Source organism: Halyomorpha halys, unplaced genomic scaffold (genome assembly GCF_000696795.3).
Source record: "Halyomorpha halys isolate HHAL.00 unplaced genomic scaffold, Hhal_1.1 Scaffold66.1, whole genome shotgun sequence".
NCBI classification, from domain to species: domain Eukaryota; kingdom Metazoa; phylum Arthropoda; class Insecta; order Hemiptera; family Pentatomidae; genus Halyomorpha; species Halyomorpha halys.
The window spans coordinates 1,827,157-1,851,708 of record NW_027112997.1 but is presented as its reverse complement, the minus strand read 5'-3'; the positions used below and the strand labels follow the sequence as shown (position 1 = coordinate 1,851,708).

Below are 24,552 nucleotides of genomic sequence, written 5' to 3'. Positions count from 1 at the left end.
TATATATATATGAATAATTGACCGTAAAATTTCAAATAATGAAAGAGATTGTCAAGGTTGCTGTCAAAATAGAAACAAAAATATATATATATATAGGGAGATGGTCAATCATCATAGTTGTAAACTATTTGTATTTCTCTTTTGACCGCAACCCTGACCATCTCCCTATATATCATTTTTACGGTCAACTATACATACATATATAGAAACAAAAATAGTTAACAACTATTTATTTTCCGATGTTTCGTCCCACTTTGTAGACCTTCTTCAGGGCTAAAAAGATACAAAAACAACTAAGAACAATTTGGCATTGTAAAATAATAAGATATAAAAAGGTAAATTAAGAAAATTATATACAGATAAAAGAAAAGAAGAAAGAAAATAGTATTAATATGAAATATACGATGATAAGAATTTTATTTTATATTATTATTGTTTATTTTATATGAATACTATTTTCTTTCTTCTTTTCTTTTATTTTCTAATAAATCTATTATAATTTTCTTAATTTACCTTTTTGTATCTTATTATCTTACTATTTCAAAATGTTCTTAGTTGTTTTTGACCGCAACCCTGACCATCTTCTTCATTATTTTAAACCATTATTTTATTTAAACAAAATAATTATTCATTTTGCGTTCTTTTAATTCTCCTCGTCTCTTTTGAGATGTCCCTTTTCTCAAACTCAGGAGCAGTGATATTATTTACTGGTCAACCCCTACTTGTTACTATGCCTATTTTATTAATGTTTCAAGTGCTAAATTGGCATCACTGTGTGAAGCTCCTTGCGTTTCATATTGAGGGAAATAGTTGTTCGTCTTCAACGAACTAATTTTTATTCTTGCCTCACTTCCAAATCGTATGGGACATCTGTATCTTATAAACATGTATTTAGGTTCTTCACAACCAGCTGCCATTAACTGATTGTACTTTTATTATAGTCGAAAATATCAATAAATTTAACTATTGATACCGGTTATCATGTTTTATTATCAATCATAAATTTTATTGTTATGATTTTTGTAATAAAAACAAACAATGAATTACATATATGATTATTTGATTTAACGCTACTAGTTTTCGATGATTTATTTAATCATACTAATTAGATTAAATTTTTAAAAAAGTAGAAAATTCTGCTAAGTACATAACTCAACAAAGCTATGTCGCTATTTCTATTCGGTAGATAGGCACATAATTACCTTTATTCCAAGCTTTAAGAATACATTATATTAATCGTATGTTTTTAATAAAAATGAGTTGTCATTTTAGAATATAAGAGAATAAAGACAACGGGAGGAGCCGTGTTTGAAACACTCGTTTCAAGAAAAGCATATATATATATATATATATATATTTCAGTTGGGAAATATCTGGACGATTCTTAGTGTCAAAATCACATATTTTTAATAATCCGAAGATTCTCCATATTGATTGAACAAAAGTTATTTAAATAAAGTGCTCATCGCTGATGCTTAATATATTATAACAATTAATTATTTATTTCATTAACGTATTATAATTATATATTTTTCTAATCACTTGTAATGTTTTTAATGGTTAGTCTCGCATTTATTTACAATATTGCATTTGATTTTGTCAACTAGCACTTCTAAGAAACTTCATAGTGTTTATTAAATCTTAAAGATGTTCAGGGCTGCGGGCAAGATGAAAAAATATATAGTTTTAAACTATTTATTGATAGCCGACGTTTTGACCCACAATATAGGTCTTCATCAGGGCTAAAATAAAAAGATACAAAAAAAAAGCTAAAGCCAATATAAGAGTAAAATAGTAATATTAAATAAAACAGGTGTGAAAGATTTGTGATAAATAGTAATATCTCCTCTCATTATTTAAATTTCATTAAAAAGATATTTCTATTACCTAAATTTCTGTCACTTTTTGTACTTATCATTCTTTATGATAACATTTAATACTGCCTCAATATTATTAATTTATCAATTCACTATTAACTGTGTCAATTAATATATTTCCTTAGATAATTAATAGATTTGTTTGATATATTGATATTTTGTTATATCAGTTCAATACTCATTGTTATGTTAGTTAATATTTTTGTTTGTATTTGTTTGTATCTTTATCCTTACTATTTTATTTAGGTTTTTGATAGTTCGTGTACCTTCACCTTTACATATTTTTTATTTAATATTACTCTTTCGTTGGCTTTACCTTCTTTGTATATTTTTCTTTTAGCCCTGAAGAAGACCTACACCATGGGACGAAACGTCAGTAATCAATAAATTGTGTTTTGTTATATTGTTATTTTATATAAAAATTTATTCTAAGCACATCATAGCATTTATTTATTTCCTTGTAAATATTTGTTAAGTTTTATTTTAGATTTTAATTAAATGCTATGTGCGAGAATACGTTAGATTTTTATGTATTTATATTGTTTATTTTAATTTTATGTTATTTGAGTTATAACATAATAGGGAAAAAAGAAATTGTATTGGGTAAAGGAATAAAATAATATTTAAAGGTATATATGAAAATAAAGGGGGGAAATGAATAATTATAATAATGGAGAACAACTAAAAAAAATGAAGAAATAGAAAGGAAAAAGACTATTTGTGCTAACCCCTCAAATGTGCAGTGTTTTTTCCTTCACTATATGCATTGAAATATAAAGAATTTAAGAGGTTTAAAGATAAAACATATTTCCAATATGTTGTATATTTCAGTTATTACATCACTGTAGAAGATAATATCGGTATATACATTTTTTTTTTTGTATATACCTTTAAAAATGAACCCAGTCGTTTAACCAATAAACGAAATCACATTATTGTAAACCGTATTTTCGAATCGAGATTTTCACTATAAAAAAGGAAAGGTGTATCGGGCTAAGGAAGAAAATTATATTTAAAGATATGTAGGAAAATAAAGGGAAAATTAAGAATAATAAAAAAAAAAAAAAAAGTTAAAAAAGTGGAAAGGAAAAAGATCAAAGAACAGTAAAGAAATCATATATCACTATCATGTATTTTAAATTTATTATACTATGCCTATATATTATAATATTTTAAAATCAATTGTTATAACTATTTAGCACAGTTATAACTAGATAGCACAGTATTTTCAATAAAATGTTTCTCCTTCTACGTTCTAATAAAATAAAAATCACTATATCAATTTAAATTAAAAAAAAATTAAGAGGTTTAAGGATAAAACACGTTTAGAATCTGTTAGCAGTCTCAGACGTCATGTCACTGTAGAATATAACAGAAGTAATCAGTTTTTTTTTTCTTTTTTTTTGTATATACCATTAATAATAAAACAAGTCTGTTCAACCAATGAACGAAATCACATTATTACAAACTATTTTTTTCGAACCGAATTTTCACTTAGTATTTGTCGTGTCATTTCCGGCGTCGGTGGCGTACCAGCCCGTAGCGATAGCTCGACTAGGAAGGCAATTGCCGTACGGAAGAAAGGTCGCCCTTGGTCGCGAATGGGATAAGATTTTGCCGATTTGCTACTGCTTCAAAGAGCGAGGGCTGCCGGAGAACAGGTTCTCTTTAGACGCCATTACTTGGCCGTAGTAGTGGGAGGGGGGGAGTTGCGCCTAGAGGGTTGCGCCCCGCTTCAGTGCGTTGTCTGGATTCTTTGGGTCATTCTTGGCATTCCAAAATCGAGCACACTCTTTGTATTTACGGAACAAATACCGCACTAAAATTCATCAACATTCTGCAAGGACGCAAAATTTTATTTTGGTGAGTAGGCGATAAATATGTATTTTTAATATTAAAAAATAAATAAATAATCGCTTTGAACTATTTTTTTAAATGTAAACAGAACTGGTGTCGCTTTAGTTTTTTAATTATTTTATGGCTTTTTGATAATTTTCTTAGTATGAATTTTTTAAATTATTGGTTTTATTACTCAGTTATAACTGTTTTATAGACCTGATCGGCTTCTTATTGTTTACTTCCGTTGGATTTTTATTGCGATCCACTTGGACCGGTTGTCATCCGGTCCGCTCATTATCTTCCGACTGCTTCGTTCGTTGTTTTTAATTTATATTTATATTCTTAAACTGTTATAATTTAATGTTTATAATATTATTACATTCATAATTACAAAATTACATTGAATACAAATGAAAAATTTATTATATTACTGAATGATTACTTGATTTGATATAAATTCAAATTTCGAATTATTTTATTTTAAAATTAGCCCAACTAAAAACAATAATTGATATTCTTGCATAAGCATTGCTTTTAATGTCTATACCATTTCCTGATTTGTAAATCATTTTAAATTTCTTTTGTTTTTTAAACTATTCAGTGATCTTTTTATTTTTTAAAATACTACAACAAAAGCGTCGAATACATTTGTCTTTTATTCTGGATGCTTCAGTTATTAATTTTAATTTATTACAATGCGTGCTATAAAAAGTTATTGGGCTGTCAATCAAATACGGCTTAGGCCATGCTTTTACAGAATTTACTCAGTTGATATTATTTATGAAAGAGAAAACAAATTTTTGGAAAACTTCATATTAAGGTCGTAGGAAATTAATTAAATAAAATATTGTAATTTGATATAATTCAGGTTACATGTTTATTTAAGAGTGTATTGTCGACATATTAACATGATTTTTAGACAAATTTTTCCATATTTGATTTATCTTGTAGTTTTTTTAAATATCCTTTGCATAATTAAAACGATCAATTATTAAAAAACATAAACTTTGTTTTTGATTTAATGTTTCAATTAATCGATTACTGGATATTTAAACAGTTAATTTTTCCTTTTTTTTTTTTTCAACACTGCTATTTCGAAAATAATACTGCCAGTGGCGGAGGGAAACAATATGGGAAGGCTTTCAGGAAGCATGTGATGAAGGAAACAGGTGGTTCTCCTGATTTCTATTTTCTCTTGTCAAGTATCCCCAGTATTTATTTATTTCACTATTTTTTTTTTATATCATATATTAATTTTTAAAAAAATTATTGATCGTTGCTTAATAGTATTTGAAGGTCCAATAGTTTAGTGGTTAATACAAGATATTAAATTATAAAAAAATGTAAGTTTTGCTCTATGATCATAGTTCCAGTGTTTGAAAAGTTTAATGTGTTATGTTTAGGTCGTTAAACTCCACGTCTTGAAAACACACCATCCTGCAAAATTTTCTCGACCCTTATGTGGTGCTGTTAGGAAACCTATTACGAAATCGATCAATTGTACAGCGTTTGTTGATATTCATATTCCTCAATGTTGGTCAATAGCATTCCAAGTTTATTTACCAATACCGAATAAATGCATTTGGTCGCAAATTTTAAAGTGTGCCGATGTGAACATTATTTTGGTTAAATAACTTTTAGTTCTACTTTTATTTTGTAATAAGTGGTTATTATATTTAGTTAGTGATTTTGGATTTGAAAACAGTATTTATGAATAAAAAAGTTATGACTCGGAAGCTCTTTTTTATAGTATCTTAATAACCCTCAAGTATTAACTATTGGATTACACTGTATGGTTATTTAATAAAAAAATTAAAATATAATTAAGTATAAAAAAATGAAATAATATAAATTAATTATTAAGCACTGTGTATCAAAATACATAAATGAATGTATCAAACTTATTTAATCTTAACGCCTGTCCCCTCCAAAAAAAAGTGAATTATGTATTATATTATATATATATTTAATATTATTGTTATGGATATTGTTTATACCTTAATTTTCTTTCCTAATTCCCACATCTTCTAAAAATTTGAAGTATTATATGATGCTATTGTTAATCTTTAATTTATTATTTTATGAAACCATTGAAAATACATGTCGAATACTGAAAAAAAAGTCAAATAAACAGAAAAATCTGCATTAAATTTAATAAATTGAATTAATATTTAATAAAATAATAATTGTTGCTAAAGATTTTTTTTTTAAAAACACAGAGCAAAATTAAACCCATATAAATTGTCATATAACATTTTCTGTATCTATTAGAAATACGGTGTGAATCCGTTTTCGGTGCTTTTAGTGTTTATATTCAAAAGTAATTAAAAAAATATTTTTTATTTGCTTTAGTTTAAATGTTTTGATATATTATTTTTTAATTTGGTTCATCTATGTACCTTTGGATGTAATTGATGTTGTTATTTCAACACATTTCCACTTTCACATAACTATATGTGGTATATATAAGGGAACGTATTGAGGTCAAGGAAACATTCGAGAGAAATACACGTTTTAAAATACTCTGAGTCCGAAAACCAAGTTCACCAAAAATGGTTTGTGAATGAACTGTCAAGCTAAAAAAACCAAAATTCGTACGAAACTATAATTTCATATTTAGGGGATGTCAGAGCAACTTTTTTGATGAAATCTGCCGACCGGAAGTACCAATTTATTTAATCGATTTTTTTTTTTCGATTTTCTCATAAATATGGTTTTATCAAACTCACTAAATCAATGCAAATTAAGAAATCTTATTCATCTGCCGGATCTTATTTTCATTGAAATAGGATAACAGGCCTTAAATGCGGATTCTGGTAAAAAACTCTTTCTCTAAAGTAATTTTAATTCTGTCCGATGGAAATAATTAACTGTTTCACAATTTTATTAATAGTAAAAAACGCATAAATATAAATAATGAAAGGAATTGATAATTAACTTGAGGAGATAAAAGGAAAAATATATTTTTTTTGGTTGTAATCGCATTTCCTGAAATAATAATCGTAATATATACAGAAGCCAACGATTTTTAGAAAAAATAATTTTATTTTTTCTAATAATAATCTTATTAAAATAATAATTCATAATAAAAAATAAAAGTAAAGTTAATAACAAAACAATGCCATTTATGGATTTAACAAAATAAATTATTGACTTTTAATTGAAAAAAAGAAGTAAATTTAAGGAAAAATGAAGAGAAAAAAAAATAAATTAAGATACAATAAAATTTGAGAGTGACAATAACAGAACTGATAAATATATAATTTATATATAATTTATAACAGTATGTCCTGCAGCAGCCTGGGCTTCAATCTTCAGGTTGTGGCTGGGATTCCCAAGTTGTAGGTCACTGCTCCTTTAACTGTAGGTAACTGGGAGTGGAAAAGAAAAAATAATATTTAGTATATAATGTCGTTGTAGTATGTAATGAAAACGACCAACAACACATAAATAAATTAAAACTTTCTTAACTAGCTGGCGTATGAAAATTTTTTTTTTTTTTAACCGAGTCTGATGAATCTTTTTGTCACCATTGTTACTAAATAGTTAATTTATATTCCTTTCATAATTAATATAGGAAAATGAAATTTATATTCAATTTGATTATTTTATTTTATATTCAATTTGAAGTTTATTTATTAGCCTAGAAGGTAACTATAAAAAATATATAGTTTTTCTATGGCTCTTGTTTTAGACCTGAATGAGCTTCAATGAGGAGCTTTACATCAAAATGCAATTGGTCCGTTTTTGACAAAATTAATTTTGCATTACAATCATAAATTATGTTTCGTTAGAACTATAAGTCTGAAATGATTTTGATCTGCTTCCGGACACTGAATTTGTAGAGGTTTAAAGTTTACTTTCCCCTTCAAAATCATCTTGCATAGAGTTCACAACGTTTCCTTTATGAGTTCTTTAAGTTTCCATCAATCTGGCTTGGGCAGAAAAATGGATTTATTATTATTATTAAAAAAAAAAAAAAAAAAAATCACAGCTTTGTAATAACATTAGAAGTGGATATATAGTAATTAGTGAATTAAGATATTACAAGCTTATAGTGAAACATCGGGAACGCTCAATTTTGATACTCCGAGGAAATTTATTGATGTTTACCACGACATTGGACTCAATTAATCGTTTATCACACAAGAGAAATTTAACTAAAATAATCGATTATTATTGACTAATTGATACTTAATCAGTTTTGTCATTTTTTATAAGTAAACTTAATTATATATAATGTACTTCTGGAAGTATATTTTATGTCCAAATCCTTTATTTGACTGATTTGCCTGTTGTTCAATTTTTACAAACTGTCAGACAATTACCGGAAATTATAAAAATGGTAGGGTAAGTAGAAAACAAAGCCACTTGTATTAAAAATACAAACACTACTATCAACACCCCTTTTGTTTGGTTCAATGCAGGTTTTGGTTCTCACCTTTGTTTCAAATTCATGTAATCAAAACATTCATGTTAATTTTTTGGACAAATAACCCTTAATTGATATTTTTGGTAGCTAGAGCTTATTAGTTGTATTCATATTGTTCCTTTTAAACGAAGAATAAATCAAAATTGAATTGTGTTTGGAAACCATAAGTTTTTCAGAATTTACCTATACTTTTAAAAACTAGCCCATGTGCGTTTTTATTAGGAACTCTTTATATTTATTCATCACAACATACCTTTTGCCATAAATATCAGAGTATGTAATTAAAAAAAAAAAAAAATACTTATATCGGTATCCAATGTATTCCATCTATTCCTTCAGGCCCATTTGCTGCCATTGTGTAAACACTATCAAAACTCTATGCTAGTACTTCCCACTGTCAGATTTTGTGTAATAGTTAACTGTAAATTGTCATCGAACTGTCACACCTTACCAACTTTATCATCTTTATGTTTCGTTATTTTTTTTTATATTTATATAATATAAATAATAATATCTAATATCTATATAATATACAACTTCCTTTACATACGTATTTCTAGATATTTTAAATAATTTAGTCACAACAGTAAGACAGTGTGATATATAATTTGAAACTTTGTAATTATAAAGTAACAAATTGTTTTGTAACTGCCATTTTTCCTGCTGATTATCACTTAGTTGAACTGTCAGCATGTTTACAAGGACACTTACGCCATATCACACTACCACACTATAGTGGCTGTACTACTACGACTGAAAATGTCACCGTAGAAACAGGTCTTAAGCACTACTAAACTCAATCTATGCTAATGTTACTTCTTTCTGTTATTGTTTTTTCTGTTAAGGTTTATATTTAGCTATAACTCTTAAATAACGCCTAGCTTTATAGGTGATATTTGAATATAAATAAACATATATTCTTTTTCCTTTTCTAGTGCTAAGTTACCCTCTAACTCTTTCTTACTCCATACCATTTTGTGATTAGGGTATTTATCTGAAACCTGTGAATGAGGTTGGATATTCATATTTCGTCGCATCATGGTTGGCTGTTTAAAATATTTACTATTCTATGATTTATGAGTTGTAAAACATTTTATTTTTAAGAAAAGTTCGATCGTGAACGAAAATATTTATTCGTAAAAATTAGCAAGTTTTTCGAGCACTTTTCTCTGTGAGTGTCATAGTACTAAACTATGAACGGTCTAGTTAAGTATTGTTACAGAGAATAATACGTTTGTATTAATATAAGATGGTCAGGGTTGCGGTCAAAAAAAGAACAAATAGTTTATAACTATTTTAATGTCCGACGTTTCGCCCCACTTAGCAAGTCTGTTCAACCTTTCGCTTTGAACAGCCCTGATGAAGCCCTGCAAAGTGGGACGAAACGTCGGACATTAAAATAGTGATAAACTAGTTGTTCTTTTTTTGACCGCAACCCTGACCATCTTCATATGTTTAAGTTTTACGGTCAACTACATATACATATATGTTTGTATTAATAGATTTTTTAATGGAAACAAAACCTCTGAGAAATTTCATTGGTGTTCATCAAGGTTCTACGTAAAATATACGAACCGAAAAAGGATGATTTAACTGGAAGATTTAGAAGGCAACACAACGCTGAATTGAGGAAACGGTACTAGATAAATATAATTCAGGTTACCATTGCAGCCAATAAGATGGGCTTGAAAGGTCATGGGATTAAGTAACGAACGAATCCCTAAAATATTAATGAACACTGAATCGACGTGTAAACAACCGAATGGTAGACTGAAACGTAGATAGCAAGATTGCGTTAAGACTGATAAAGTAGATTTGGGTTTGGAGGGGTGTCACTGGACAGATGTATGTAGAGAATGATTGGTAGTATCGGCATCGAACCTTCGAGTTCGATGAGCCTTTACTATTTGTTTATTTGTTTAAAGCTTGGAAAATTTTAACAAAGGGTTCGGCCGAACCTTTGCGAACCCGCAGAACAGCTCCACAGGTTGCTTATAAATGTAAGTTTTTCAAATATATCATATATCTGAAAATAATTATATTTCTATTTATCTATTTACATACCTGTGTTTCTATTTATATATTTAATAAAGTTTAATGTGGTATACACTTATAACTGATATAATAAAATACATTTACTCAATTGATATAAAGTTTTATGAAACAGAAAATAAATTAAACCTGTATATATTCAATAATAATATTTAATGTTAAAATATTCATTGAAACTCTTTTTTAAAAATATTTTTGTTTCATCGAAAAATGATTCTTGGCTCAGGGATTAATATGTATTCAATTAAAACAATTATCATGCATACATTAGTGATATTAGATATACTTTTCATTATTATTTTGTATATGACATTTTCAAGGCAATTACATTTGTGTAGAATGGCGGGATACTGGATCAAAGAGATACCTACATTCAAATGTATAGAGATACCCTTCCTCAACTAAACGTTATTATGTAATTTAAACAAATTGAATTTCATGCTACTTCTAATTAAATAAGCGTTATTTCACAAAATAATTATTTCCGACTATTCCTTAAATGTTTATTTGATGAAGTAATCACATAACTACCTGTATTTATTTTTTGAAATGATTATTTCGTGAAGTTATCATTAATTTTAACAAAGTTAAATATTTGTGAAATTAAATGAAATAGCCTTTATTTATGCAAAAACTGAAATTACACAAAATACAATATAAATATTTAAAGAAGAGGAAGAAAAAAAAAGAAGATATTTGTATATATTAATTAACAAAACACCTACTTCTATCAATTTTCTTTCCATCTTCCTGCATCCTTTCCTACATAGGTCCTCCCTTTCGGGAGGCAAGGGTCAGAATTCGAGCACTTCCCGGGGTGACCAGCCCTATTGGGAGGCGAGTTCTTACCATTTCTCCTTCCAGACATCCCCGCCCCTAGCAGCTCTCCACCAGAGGGGTCCTGCCACCCTCTTGAACACATCACTCCATATTTTCTTTTGACGTCCTCTTCTTCTTTTAAGGTCGTATGGAGTCCATTCTGTGGCAATTTTTGACCATCTCTCATCTTCGTACCGAAGGAGATGCCCTGCCCATTCCCATTTGCTCTATCTTGCCATCATCAGTGTGTCAGTGAGTCCTGTTTCTTTCTGGATCCAAGTATTTTTATTCGATCCCTTTTCCTCACATTCACAATACTTCTTCCAATATTATTTTGCCACACCTGTAATTTCCTCTCCTGTGGTATAGTCAGTGACCACTGGGCTAATGCAACTGTCGTTACAGTTTGATTATGTTTATTTTTCTGTTTGTATATATTTTAAGAGAGATTTTTTTTTTTTATTTTATTTTATTTTAGTATGTATGAGATCATTCATCACTATTACCTATTTCCCACAGGTAGGCAGAAGGCAGATTGTAATATCTATCAATTGATAAAAAGTATTTTAAATTTAAAAAATGCAACTTTCGAAGACCTGCCTTTTAAGGTCCATACTTATTTTCCCCTTCATGATATACCTGAGTGACCAAAACTTATTACAGCCGAGTGCCAATCTCCTCTGGACCTCCTTTGCTCTGCTATTCGTGAATGGTATTAACTGACCCAGATAAATATAGACCTCAACATATGCCAAATTATGGTTGTTAATTTCACACTCCTCTTTTACGCCATTTGTCATAAGTTTCGTCCAAAGACCAACCTCTTCACACAATACCTGAAGCTGCTTCATCATTTCTCTCAAATGTTCCATGCCTCTTGCAAAGAGCACAATATGATCTGCAAGACGTAGGTTGCTCAGCCATTTTCCATTTCTTTTAGTGCCTAAATTTTCCCATCCAAGACGCCAGAACACCATCTTCAACACAAGAACAAACAAAATTGGGGATAGCGGATCACCCTGTCGCATACTCCCAATCTCAACATCAAAGCATTGTCCTTTCTTTTCAGTCATAATATATGCTGTCATCTCCTTATTACCCTGATATATTTGTCCTCTATTCCTATTGATCTCAGTGCCTTAAATATTTCTGAAAGTATAATGCCGTCAAAAGCCTTCCCAAAGTCAAGGAAACAAAGATATAGAGAGGTAGAGAGAAGTAATATTCATTTGCTTTCTCCATGATTTGGTTTATAGTCTGAATGTGGTCCACTGTCGAAAATCCCTTCCTAAACCCTGCTGTTCTTTTCTTATGTTCTTCGTCAATACATTCCATTATTTTGTTTATTAGCCATTGTTTGAGAATATTGGTGAAATCTTTTGCTATAGTTAAACAGAGGGAGATAGGCCGATAATTCTCTATATCATCCTTGTTGCCTTTTGTATACAGCAAAATTATTTTTGCGGTTTTCCATTGTTTAGGTATTGCTTCTTGTTCAAGAATCAAATTAATCAATAAAACTTTATTATCACGAAGTCAATTTAACATAGTCAAAATAAACTTATAAAACAATAAAGGAAAACATATTTCTTTACTAATTAATTTTTCCTGTTTTAAAGGAAGTTTTAATATACTTGTATTTGTCACTATAACATATAATAATAAATTATATTCTTTACATTTTTTTTTCTTTTTAGTATCATATAACAACACTATTATATAACCTACCTCAATAACCAGCTATATTATCATTTTATTTTATACTAATTTTTTGTCTATTTTATTATTAAAAATCCTATAAAATTTATTTATGAATAATTATCTAAAATTCAACTATATTAATCATAAATTAATTTTACTTATGATTTCTGCATTATGTTAATTAAAGCTGTTATTTTATTAGATTGTCCTTGATATGTTTTCCGTTATTGGTTGTGTTTATATGTTTATTTTAACTTTGTTAAATTGACTTGGGGGTAACAAAGTTTTATAAATCAATTTGAGGCTGTGACACTTAAATTAAGGTATGCAAATTATAATTAATATTCTTGTTGTTTATGGCCGAGACGTTGGACACGTAATCTGTTTTGATTAACAATGTTGACACTATCTGAATAATTTATTATTCATTGTTTTTTATTGTTATTATTAATCATCTAATTTTTAATTTTTAACTTTAATTCATAGGATATTTAGTTAAACCAGTTTGATTAAAAGAAAAAAAATCGCTAAATATTACTAAAAAATAAGAACTATTAAAAAGTTAGACGGAATAATGAACATGGAGAGGGGGAATTGAGAATTCAAGTTAAAAACAATAACAATGAACTTTTTTTTTTTTATAACAATGAAGGTTATTTAGCGAGGTCTGTTAATGGCTACTCTAGATCATTGATATTTCAAGTATAATCTTCGCTTGTGATTAATTTTTTTTTTATATCAAAATTGACTCTTCACATGTTGAACAGTGTCTTACCTCATATCATTGTATGAATTCTATAAGGGAAAAATAATACAATAAATAAAAATAAACAGCGTTTATTCCTCATTGTTCAGGGTTCTCTTGTATAAGAAACTTTTTTTTCCCCATATAGTAGATCCTTGTGTCCTATCGGTATAAGTTTACTTCATGTCAAATTTAAAATCATGGTATTTAAAATATACCAGAACTATCTAGACTATAAATCAGTGCGACAAAGAAGTTTAGTCTAGGTTGTTGATTTATTTTTAAAATTGTATTTTTTAAATGTGTTTGTTGGAAAAAACAAATAATGAAAAATTGTTGTTGTACAAGAAAAACCATAAATCTAATGATGATCTTAAAATCTCATTTGTTTTAGACCTTATTCCATACAATCTCTTCCTCATTCTGTTGCTTAATTCTTGTTTTTCTGCTGCAGTGGTCCAATAATAATAAGGATAAGTATAATGCAGTTCTGTCAATGGCGAGATTCGCCGCTCCCAGCCCTGTGCCCCGTTCAGCCTCCAATGGCTTTCAATGACGCTGACTCGATTCAGAGAGATTCGCTGGGAAGCACGGTAGCTACGGGGTAAAGTGCGTGGTCACTTACTCTTAGGATCCGAATTAGAATCCGGCTGGGTAGGAAATTGTTTTCTGTTACACTGTATTCGTGAGTCAACTCCTGTGTGTTCTTGGAGCCCTCCTGAGGTCCGCTCAGCCTCTTAAATTTGGGTAAAAATCTGGGGGTCGAGCGTGATTCTGACTAGATCACCTCCTTGCAAAACCCTTGGTCTAGTAAGAGTACTTCTTACAAAGTACTGAAACCCCCCCCCTACTGACCCTTCGAGGGTTGTAGCGGTACAGATTTAAATTTAAATTATTCAATTAATTTATATGGAATGACTAAAATCCTTTATCGTAGTGACGTAGCATGCAGCAGCGAGGATAAAGTAATTAAAATATAACATTTCTATGGTGTCATTCCATTTGAATACAAAAGACGAAGACACGGATTCAATTCTCGATAACTCGAAAGATTTTTTTTTCTCCTAGAAGTCACTTCTAGAACTGGACCCTTGAGACGATAGAATCGACTGATAGAATAAAGAAACTGGACTGACTCGAAAACTGACACTAAGGTGAAGAGTTATTTACGGCTGAGCAGCGCTTTACGCCAGCACCATGGCAATGATTCGCTCGCCCTTGTATCTTTCAGATGTGTGATGGGCTTCGAATTTAATGAATTAAAATCTCAATATTTAGCGTAATCAAGGTGGATAGAAGAGTTGCGTATTGCACTAGCCGTAAGTTTTTATAATGTTATGTATTATTAATATTATACGCATTATTTACTTATTAAAACATTTTCATTAATAAAGAAGATGATATTCTAAATTATATTTTATAAAAAAAAAAAAAAAATGAAAAAATATAACATTAAATATATGAATATTGAGGTTCTAATATAACATAAAATTAAATAGAAGTAGAATTTCGTATTTATGGATAAATAAATTCCAATTTTTTTTTTTCATTTTCTGAAATAAATTACCCTTTTATTACTTATTTAATTAATTTTAATACCCGAAAAACTTTTCGGGCAGATATTAAAAATAAAAAATAAAGCACAGCCAAGTTTAAAAAAAAATATACAGCGAATATCAAATAAATAAGTTACAATTAATTATAAGTTATTTAAATTTAATTTACTATTTATACAGCTAATTTTACAATTCTATATCAATTTGCAAATTTAATGATTTGATATTAGGCTAAAAATATGTATTCTGATTATTCTTATTTTTTTCATTCCTTTAAATTTTTAAAATTGTGAATTTATATTTAATTGTAAAATTAGCTGTATTAATAATAAATTATATTTAAATAACTTATGATTAATATAACTTATTTATTTGATATTTGGTGTATACATATTTTAGCTAGACTGTGGTTTTTTTTTTTTTTTTTTAGAACATTGAACAGGATAGTTGGCACACTGCCCGAAAAGTTGTTCGAATGTTAAAATAAAGTAAAGAAGTCATAATGGGTAATTTATCTAAGAAAACGGAAAAATAATACAAATTTATTTAGATTCGATAAATGCGAAATTATACGTTTATTTAATTTTATGTTATACCCTTGATATGTGTAGATTTAAAGTTATATTTTTTACTAACTTTTTTTTTTAATTCATAAAATAAATATTTTGATAACATAAAATGTGTATACTATCAGTAATATATAACATCTTAAAACGTTATCCTTCTATCCATCTTATAATTAAGTTAAAATAAAGAAAACAATAAGAAAAAATCACTAACATACCTTTTTTAAGTGTTAAGTGAAAAATTGAAATTTCTAATTAAATTCCTCAGTCAAAAACTATAAATACACAGTTCCTAAAAGTGTAAATTGTTTTATGCTTATAGCTAAAAGACCATACTTTGACTTGGCACTATAAGAATAAATCAAAACCAATGAGAGCGAAAACTCAAAAAGAAAATACAAAGTTATTTTTCTGAACAGCCAATGTTTATTATATAAACCACTAAAGCATTTTAATGTAGATTTGAGATATTACACCTCACTTCAACAGCCTAACCAAAAAGAGATAGTGTTTCATATGTTAGTGTTCCATTCGATCCTTGCATTTGAAAGGCAAAGAAAATATACAATAGGAAAAATAATAGAAATTTATTTAGATTCGATAAATGCGAAATTATACCTTTATAAGTTTTATGTTTGTGGGTCCATGAGGTTTAAATTTGTTGATCTTTTATTCCATGTTCTGTATTTATATAATTGAAAAAATAACAATATACATATTCTTCACTAGTTTAAATATGAGGAAATTTTCTAATATTATTTATTTTTCTAAATTATTCAACTAAAAAGCTTTCATACTTTTGCAGGCCTGACCAGTCCTAAGGTATCAACAAGTGCAAGAATCCTGCATCGGAAATAAGATTTTTCGCTTAGTTACCCAGTTAGACTAGAAAAGTTTACTTCAGAATTATTTAAATCCGTTGGTGTCGCAAAACACCTATTCTGCGTTCTAGTTCTAATAAACTAATAGTTGTAGAAAAAGAAACGTGTTATGTAATAAAAACATGCAATTTTAAATCACCAAATTCATGCACGTATATACCTTACACATATATACCTTTTATCTTCAACAAAGTTCAAGCCAAACATCGTTGTGCCGAGGCAAAGATTGAGTGGACTTCTTAGAGACTCATTATCTGTATACCAAGCAGTGTACATTAAACATGTGCCTTGTATGTTGTTCCAGCTTACGTAAGAAGGATGCATTGCCAGTTTTCGAGGTATGTCGACGACAAATGATCTTTTCGCGAAAGAACGCTTCCTGATCTACCGACGAAGTTGTTAAGGACCAATGCTCATTGGTCCAAAGTAGCAAAAGAAGAGTGAGAAGACGCCCTTGGAAGATAACGGAGGTTGCGGGACCTTGAATAAGAGTCCAGAAGCTGAATCCCGAAATCATAGCATGGATGGGGAGGGAAGAGGGATGATTAGATGACGAATCATCATGTCAAACTTCCGTCCCTCTGGATGAAACGGTGGAGCATGCGTTTTTCTGTGACCCTAGGTTTGTTAAAGAGTTGAAAGAGCTGGTTAGTCTCGGAAACAAAAGGTTAATCTAGTGATGATCATGGTGGAAGCTCCAAAGCCAGTAGCGATTAAGGAGATGCCGAGGATTACGAAGCAGTACCTAAAAAAGTTGACATAACCAGCACACCCGCTTTACCTGATAGTGTTTTTATCCCTTGTTTTAGAAGATTGGGGGGTGGCTATTTAGTGAGTAGAGATGATAATCTGTTGTCAAGAACAAAACACCTTTTAAATTATACATCTGTTATTTTTATTATACAATGAGATTGATAACTGTATTACAAGGATTCACTTTACCATTTTCAGGGTCAGATTATCGCTCTACTCATGCTCCACAAAGGCAATGAGTTGCTCAAAAAAAAAAAAAAACTTACCATCCAGTTCTGGTTAATTTCTGTTGTTAATTTTCTTTTCATAAGATTCTGTTGTTTCCTTTAAGTAGAAATTGACGAGCTTGTTGAATTGCTTAACTTAAATTTTTATTTCTAAAAATTCTGCTAGGCCGAACTAGCTTTTCCTGTGCCTGTTGTCGTATACTTTAATAAATCCAGATTAGTCATTAAATACCCATCCCTCAAACACTCGCATTAGAAAACAAAGACCTTTGCCTTCCCACTAAAAATACTTGGCAATAGGGGAAAATATTAACAAATTACTATACAACTGATAATAATACCATAAAATGACCATATCCATCACTACCATTATCATAAAGTATCTCACTTAAGTCGCTGTTTCGCATTCAATTACAGAATTAAGCCCATTTAAATATTTACTATAGAGATATTTCTGATAAAGATGATCTTGGTGATAATTTTTTTTTAATTACTAAAATAAGACCTGGCAATCTTGGACTGCAAGGTAGCAAAGTTTGTCGAACTATTTTAAGGCGACCAGGTATTTTCTATGGGAGCTGAAGCGCTGGTATTTGTAATAAAATATCACAAGTTAATCCTTCAAGTACAGGCAAGCCCCCGGGGAAGTTAGCAAGTTATTATAAACTAGTATCCAACTTCAAGAACACTTATCAGAGAATGAAGAAGGAACGGTACCCAAAATGAACATCTGGCTAGCTTTAGTATATCAAAAAATCCGTTTTAGTACATTATGTAATATTTTACTGAGTGAATTAAATTAACATTTTCCTCATTATTGGGATGTTTCGTTACAGATACATTCAATTAAATTATTATTCTTTTTTTTTTTTACACTACAATTGAGGAAATGAGAACCCTCATTAGTGGTAAAGTTAATTCAAATGAGAACGTAATTGAGTATGTAGACTATTGAACAGCTCATCAGTATAAAAATAAAAGAAAGGTTGAGTAAAGTTCATCTGGAAGGGTTGAAGAGTCGGTTTTTTTTCTTTGGCCACATCGCCAACAAACTAAATGTCGCCCGGCTGAGGGAGCCTATATTTAGACCATCTAGGCGATATTAGTCTGTTTGCTTAAGCGACCATCTTGGAATCGGTCCAACTCTCTAAGGAAGCCAGCTTCATTCACCACTAACATTTATTATTATACCTGAAAAGTAGCTTCTCCTTCCGATAAACATCGCTCCCTGACGACTGAGTCACTTCCGCCTCATCAGATTGGACTGATTTATAATCGATGTTTGTTTTGTGTTTTCATCTGGAGGTATCTTATGCCATTTTTATTCTGAGATGACTGAAACTGATTGTTAGCATATGGAAGCTAATAATGGACTGAAAACAGCTTTCGATCAAATGGCTTCAGAGAGTACACGGTGTTTGATAAGACAAAATGGCGTTACGTGCTGAACCTGACTATATTACCCAAGACGTACTCCCCTGCTCTGTATTTTACTACGGAAAAACAGTGACACGACATTTTTAGTTATTTATTTAATGGTAGTTTGGGAGAAGGTGGTGGCGGGGGTAGAAAGGGTTCTTACGATAACAAAACTGCACCAAATAGAACCTTGCCTCTATGATTCTAATGCGGGAATTTTTCCAATAATCCAAACTATTTTTGTTGGACAATATATTGATACTTTCAGAAAAAAAATTAACACAATTTGCTAAAATATGCACACATAAGTATTTAAAAAAGTAAAAACAGAAAAACTCATAGTAAAAAAAAAAAAAGAGTTGAGTTAATAGAAACGAAAATAAAATAATAAACATTAAAAAACGTAAAATTAATTTTTATTTCTACTTATTCTAACAACTAAACTACAATATTCCTTCTAGTAAATTAAAAATGAAATGTTGAATTTAAATACCCTAGGTTTTTTATAAGTTATTGATCTCGTAAAAAAACCATCGGGCGAGTGGTCATGCTGTTGTGTACCACCCTTACGTGAGTAGACTATTCTGAGATGTCCCTGATATTTGGGACGAAAGAATGTCCATTTCTTTTGAAAATGGTGAACAAAATGAAAGAACAAACGTCCTTCCACAACAACAGTTACAAGCCTACTGACTCATGTATTAGAATACGAAAAACGGTAAACAAAGTCGGACCTAAATCAATATTCTCAATAATTGCTAATGTTCATTCTCTCTCTGATTTCTCATTATTTAAATTAATTTACAATAATAAACTTCAAAGAAAATAGTTTGTTATCTAAACTTTATTTGAACTAATTACATGCAGTTACAATAATTTCATAATAAATATTAAAATGATTTCTTAAATCAGATCTTGATTTGTAGAAGTTAAAGGGACAGACTAAGAAGACCTTATAATAAGAAGTTATAAAGGCTTATCTGGTTCTTATGAATTCGTATAAAGTTTTTTGTTTCTCTTTTTCCTGAGAACATACAGATCACTTACGGCAAGCAGCATAAAAGTTTCATAACATAGCATTCCATCTTTTTATGCCCCTCTTCTTGGTCATTTCTGATATATGGGAGGGAGGTTTATCAAGGGTAACCAGCCTATCTTAGGTGGAGAGTCAAGTTTTCATTGAGTGGGACCGCCACCGAAATAAAAGTCAACCCTCCAGGCCTTGGGCCGTCCATGGTGGTTAATTAAGGCGCAGGTCATTGTCACCTGGGAACATTGGCGGCGCCTGGGGTGTTGACTTTTCATTGCTGTGGCGGTCCCAGGTAATGAAAAATTGCCCCCCTAACCATGGTTAGAACAGGTTTGTTACCTCTAGACAAACACCCCCTCCCCGTATGTTAGAAATGACTAGGAAGGGGGTGATCAAAATTAAAAAAATATCCTCCAGGCCGGAATGGAAGCGACTCCCCCTGCAGTCGCTTAACTCCTTTAGCTACAAAGGACTCACTCAGCATTCCATCATGACACTAGAGATCTCGTAGATCATATTCATGAAGGGCTAAGTGAAGGATATTTAGAGGGAAGGAATCACAGTAACATAGAAACGTCTGGAGAATTGAGGAGCTTTTTCGAGTTATTTTACCTCCCTCTTTAATAAATAAATAGAGATATGATTTATTATAATGATTGTTTGAGAGTGGTTTATTTTATTACTAACACACACAATTTTGATCCAAATATACTCTCAATATTTATTTTCAGAAATTCTCGAACGTTTTGGCCCTTAGACCATTTTCAAGGAGACAACCTTAAATATTGATGTCATATTCTTATAAAATAGTTTCTGCAGGCAAATTTCCTATGTCATATATGATTTTTTTTTGTAATCGACAAGGGCCGAAACGTTGGGGAATTTCTGAAAATAAATATTGAGCGTATTTGGATCAAAATTTTATATGTTTATAATTAAATAGAGATATTTTGGTAAACGGTTTAGGAGTAGGGAGATTATAACGGAAGGGTTTTTGAATCGATAAGAATGGCTTAAGTTGTATTAGCTGCGTAGGTTTTAATAATGTAATTCTTAGGACGCATTGAACACGTCAGAAGGACCAAATAATAAATAAACTCGTATATTTAGGTATGTGATGTAAAGTACAAACGATATTACAAGTGATAGAAAGTTAAGAGAGTATCCCTAGAAAAAGTGTTTTCTTATATATTTACATTAGTAAGATAATGAAAAGCTTGCCAGTTACGAGAAAATAATAAACGGAACCAGCAAACGGAAAGCAATATTCTAGAGGCAGAGATCATATCTCTTTTTTTGGACATCAATTTCATAAGCTACAAAATGATATCATATAAAGTGGAATAGGGAGGACAGAAAAATCTAGCAAGATCAAGGAAAACGTCAGATTGAAGTATAACAATACTAACAGTGGCTTCAATAAATTAGATTAAAGGTAGATTAAGTTAATGAACCTGAAGTTGCGGAAGAAAAGAAACTGTGTTCAACGGACGAACTAAGACATTTTTTCATGTTGGAGGAAAAATGGAATTTTTAAGGGAAAAGTAAAGGGTGTGTAGAATAACAGATAGAATGGTGGTATGGTAGAGTTAGATCCTATTTTTGAGTTCGAGTTTTGAGGACAAAAGCAAGTAAGTAATTAGGTGAAATTTAATTAAAAATGATCTGGAATTTATGGAGTTTAAGAAAAAGAATATGATTGAGGCATATCAGGAAAGGGCTGAGTGAAGAAGGAATTTAAGCTGTTTGGGGCCTAAATAAGAGGTGGCATTAGCTACCTTGCCATCAAGGGGGGAGGAGGGCTTGAATTGAACAAGAGAGTTTTCTTATCACATATACATATCAATTGTTTGTTTTTTTAAAGTTGTCAACCTAATTAAACATTATTGAATAAAGGTAAGATTAAATTTAAACTCCCTTTCTAATCGAAGCATCTAAATTTACGTCTGTTTCATTGTATTTGAGTAAATAATGTGTAATGACACCACTATCTGCATGTCTATACTGTAACAGTTACCACCAAATCGGTTAAGAGCCGACATGAGCTATCACACAGACACCTTATATTGACATATGTATTGTCTCTTGTTAATAATTTAACAAGACTTGTATTATATTTTTTAATGTAATATTAGAATCAATAAATATTGCAATAGAATCTTCTGATCCACTAAAAGCAAACGTCTTACACTTAGCACCTCTTGGAGGCGTTTAATAGCTCCAGAGAGATAAATTAACGCAACTCGAAACCAATGTGCGAATTCAAGGAATACACCTCCTTAGAAGGCAGTAACAATATTCATAGTGGTTCAGTACAATCTAATTCTATTTTTGGAAATGTATATTGGACTTTTATTTCACTCTGGATCTCTCCTCCTTCCTTAACCTATTCTTCTTTTTTGCAAGAACATACAGCTGTTATCTGTAGGACTTGTCATTCCCTTTCCGACCGTAGCCTAGTTCCCTAAGGAGTGAAGTGTACATCCTTCTAGGATTTACGGCTGGTTCCCGTAAAACTCATCCTGTTAATTCATCTCCTAACAAGCTACCTAATCTACTGAACACGCATTACCAAGGTCTTCTGTTGAAGAGTAACTTACATCTTCAATTGGAGCCAGAGCTAACCAATTATACACAACCACTTCGACAGGTGGGTTAAATGATGTTTTCAGGTCTAGGTATGGGGTTACCGCAGATTTAGAGCACACTGTAAGGTAAAGAGGCTACATTTACAGATTTCATTTTGAATATCTCTTATCAAGCGTTAATTTTTAACCTGTCTTGGAATATTTAATTTCTATAGAGTATAAGTTAAACCGCCGAGGGTTCGAACTATTTGAGCTATTAAGTATGTTTTACCATCAATTACACAATAAAATACAACATCAAATTATATTAAATGTAGTGATACAACTAATAAATAACATTTTATTACCAAGTATAACACATCTTCGTTTCACATTTCGAATAAGTTAGGGTGTCTGAAATCTTGGCTACCATGGGCCTCAAAATTAATACTTACGCCACAGGTCTGGGCTAACTGCGCAATAAGTACGAGATTTGTTAATAATGTGAATAGAATTTCTCACCTGAAATTCTGCGAAACATTGGTTCTATATTACTGTGTCTCTGTAAAAAAACAAAAAGACAAAGGCTGGTTAAAGCTGGATGCAATAATTCAAATATCCAAAATGTAAAAACTGATAACGAATGCACGTTATATTCATAACAATACTTTGCACAGGTATTACTAAAATACAAATTCGAATGAATCACATGAACGCATGTAAGAGTGAGGTTATAAAATGTGTTACGATATTACTCATCTTACACGGTGAAGGTCTAAAGGATTTAGATGAGAGATCTAACCTATTACCTAACAGTAATTATGTTTAAAATTGGACGCAATTTAAAATGTAACTGCGAAAATTTAAATTGAAACATATTAAAGTTATTAATTGCTTATTAAAATAAAAATGTATTTATTTTTTTTAATTTGCTACAGCCGATATTAAATTAAATCTCAAGGAACAGAGAGGAAAATATTATATGGACCATGTTCCGTCTATAAATAGCTAGGCTAGCTCACGGGGCTCTTTTGGAATAATCTCTTCTGAGGATGAGAGGTAGAGATTTCAAACAAGATAGAAGATCTAAAGATCACAAGCCAACACTCCCAGATCAAAGGGGTTGACGATTCAATATCCCTATTAGAGAAGGCGATAAATTTATTAATTACTGTTCTCGGTCATTTATTACAGGTTATTTGAATAGTGGAACACATACATTCACGTAGATTTTAATTTCATACATTTCTCTTCTTTTTTTTTTACTGTATTCAGGTCCAGCTGTTCGAGGCTAAATTAATGTTGGGTGATACTCCAGAAATGTTTTTATTGTTTACAAAAAAATAAATATATTCAATATTTTTTCAATTGGGAGGTTAATCTTTTTATTCCATGTATGTTTTTATTGTAAAAAATCCTTCCTACATTTTCCCACTACACATATATTGTTCATTCATCGACATTTTGGGGCTCTTATCCCGTTTTAAGGACGTCCATCTCAATAGTAGTTGCTTAGTCATGGATCAATATTAAATATTTTATTATAACTTAATTAATTTTAAATATGCACTACTTTTTACTTACCTATTACTACTTATTACTACTTACCTATTACTACTTATTACTACTTACCTATAAATAAGATATATAGTAAGGGATGGTATTGGAATTGTGAAAAATGTCGAATTCGAGTTTTCTACGGAAATACACGTTGTGTGAGTGTCTGTGTACAGCCTAGCTCAAAAACGAAAAGTCGTACAAATCTGAAATTACAAAGTTAAAGCGGGTTCATACCTGGGATGTGGTAGCAACTTTCTCAATAAAATTGACTAACTGGAATTACCACTTTATAGAATTGATTTTTCACATTTTTTTGATTTTTTGGAAAACGGCTCTAACGATTTTATTAAACTCGCCATGTCAGTGTAGAATTGAATAGTCATTAATATCAGCTAAGTCTTATCCTCATTGAAATAAGCAATGCTTACCAAACTTTTTTTTGTTGGCGGAACCTTTTTTGTATTAGTGGGAAAATTGCGAAAGCCTTTAGGTATAAGTTGGTAAATGAAGGAACTACTACATTATCAT

At 30.2% G+C, this 24,552-nt stretch overlaps 2 protein-coding genes across 4 annotated transcripts in view; both read left to right on the top strand.

Moving 5' to 3' along the window:
• Window positions 1–16,521, top strand: part of LOC106692672 (post-GPI attachment to proteins factor 2-like) — a 53,961-nt gene extending 37,440 nt beyond the window's left edge. The window contains exon 4 of the mRNA XM_067050646.1: window positions 16,393–16,521. Within this exon, the coding sequence (XP_066906747.1) occupies window positions 16,393–16,445 (53 nt within the window). The 3' untranslated portion in view covers window positions 16,446–16,521. The remainder of the gene's footprint in view (window positions 1–16,392) is intronic.
• scalloped (TEA domain transcription factor 1 homolog scalloped) overlaps window positions 3,617–24,552 on the top strand; it is a 688,296-nt gene continuing 667,360 nt past the window's right edge. For 2 of the 3 annotated variants that reach the window (XM_067050639.1, XM_067050641.1), the window contains exon 1: window positions 3,618–3,740. The gene's annotated coding sequence lies outside the window, so the exon portion shown is untranslated. Of the gene's footprint in view, window positions 3,741–24,552 lie in introns of all 3 variants that reach the window. The other variant, XM_067050644.1, reaches the window with a different exon arrangement.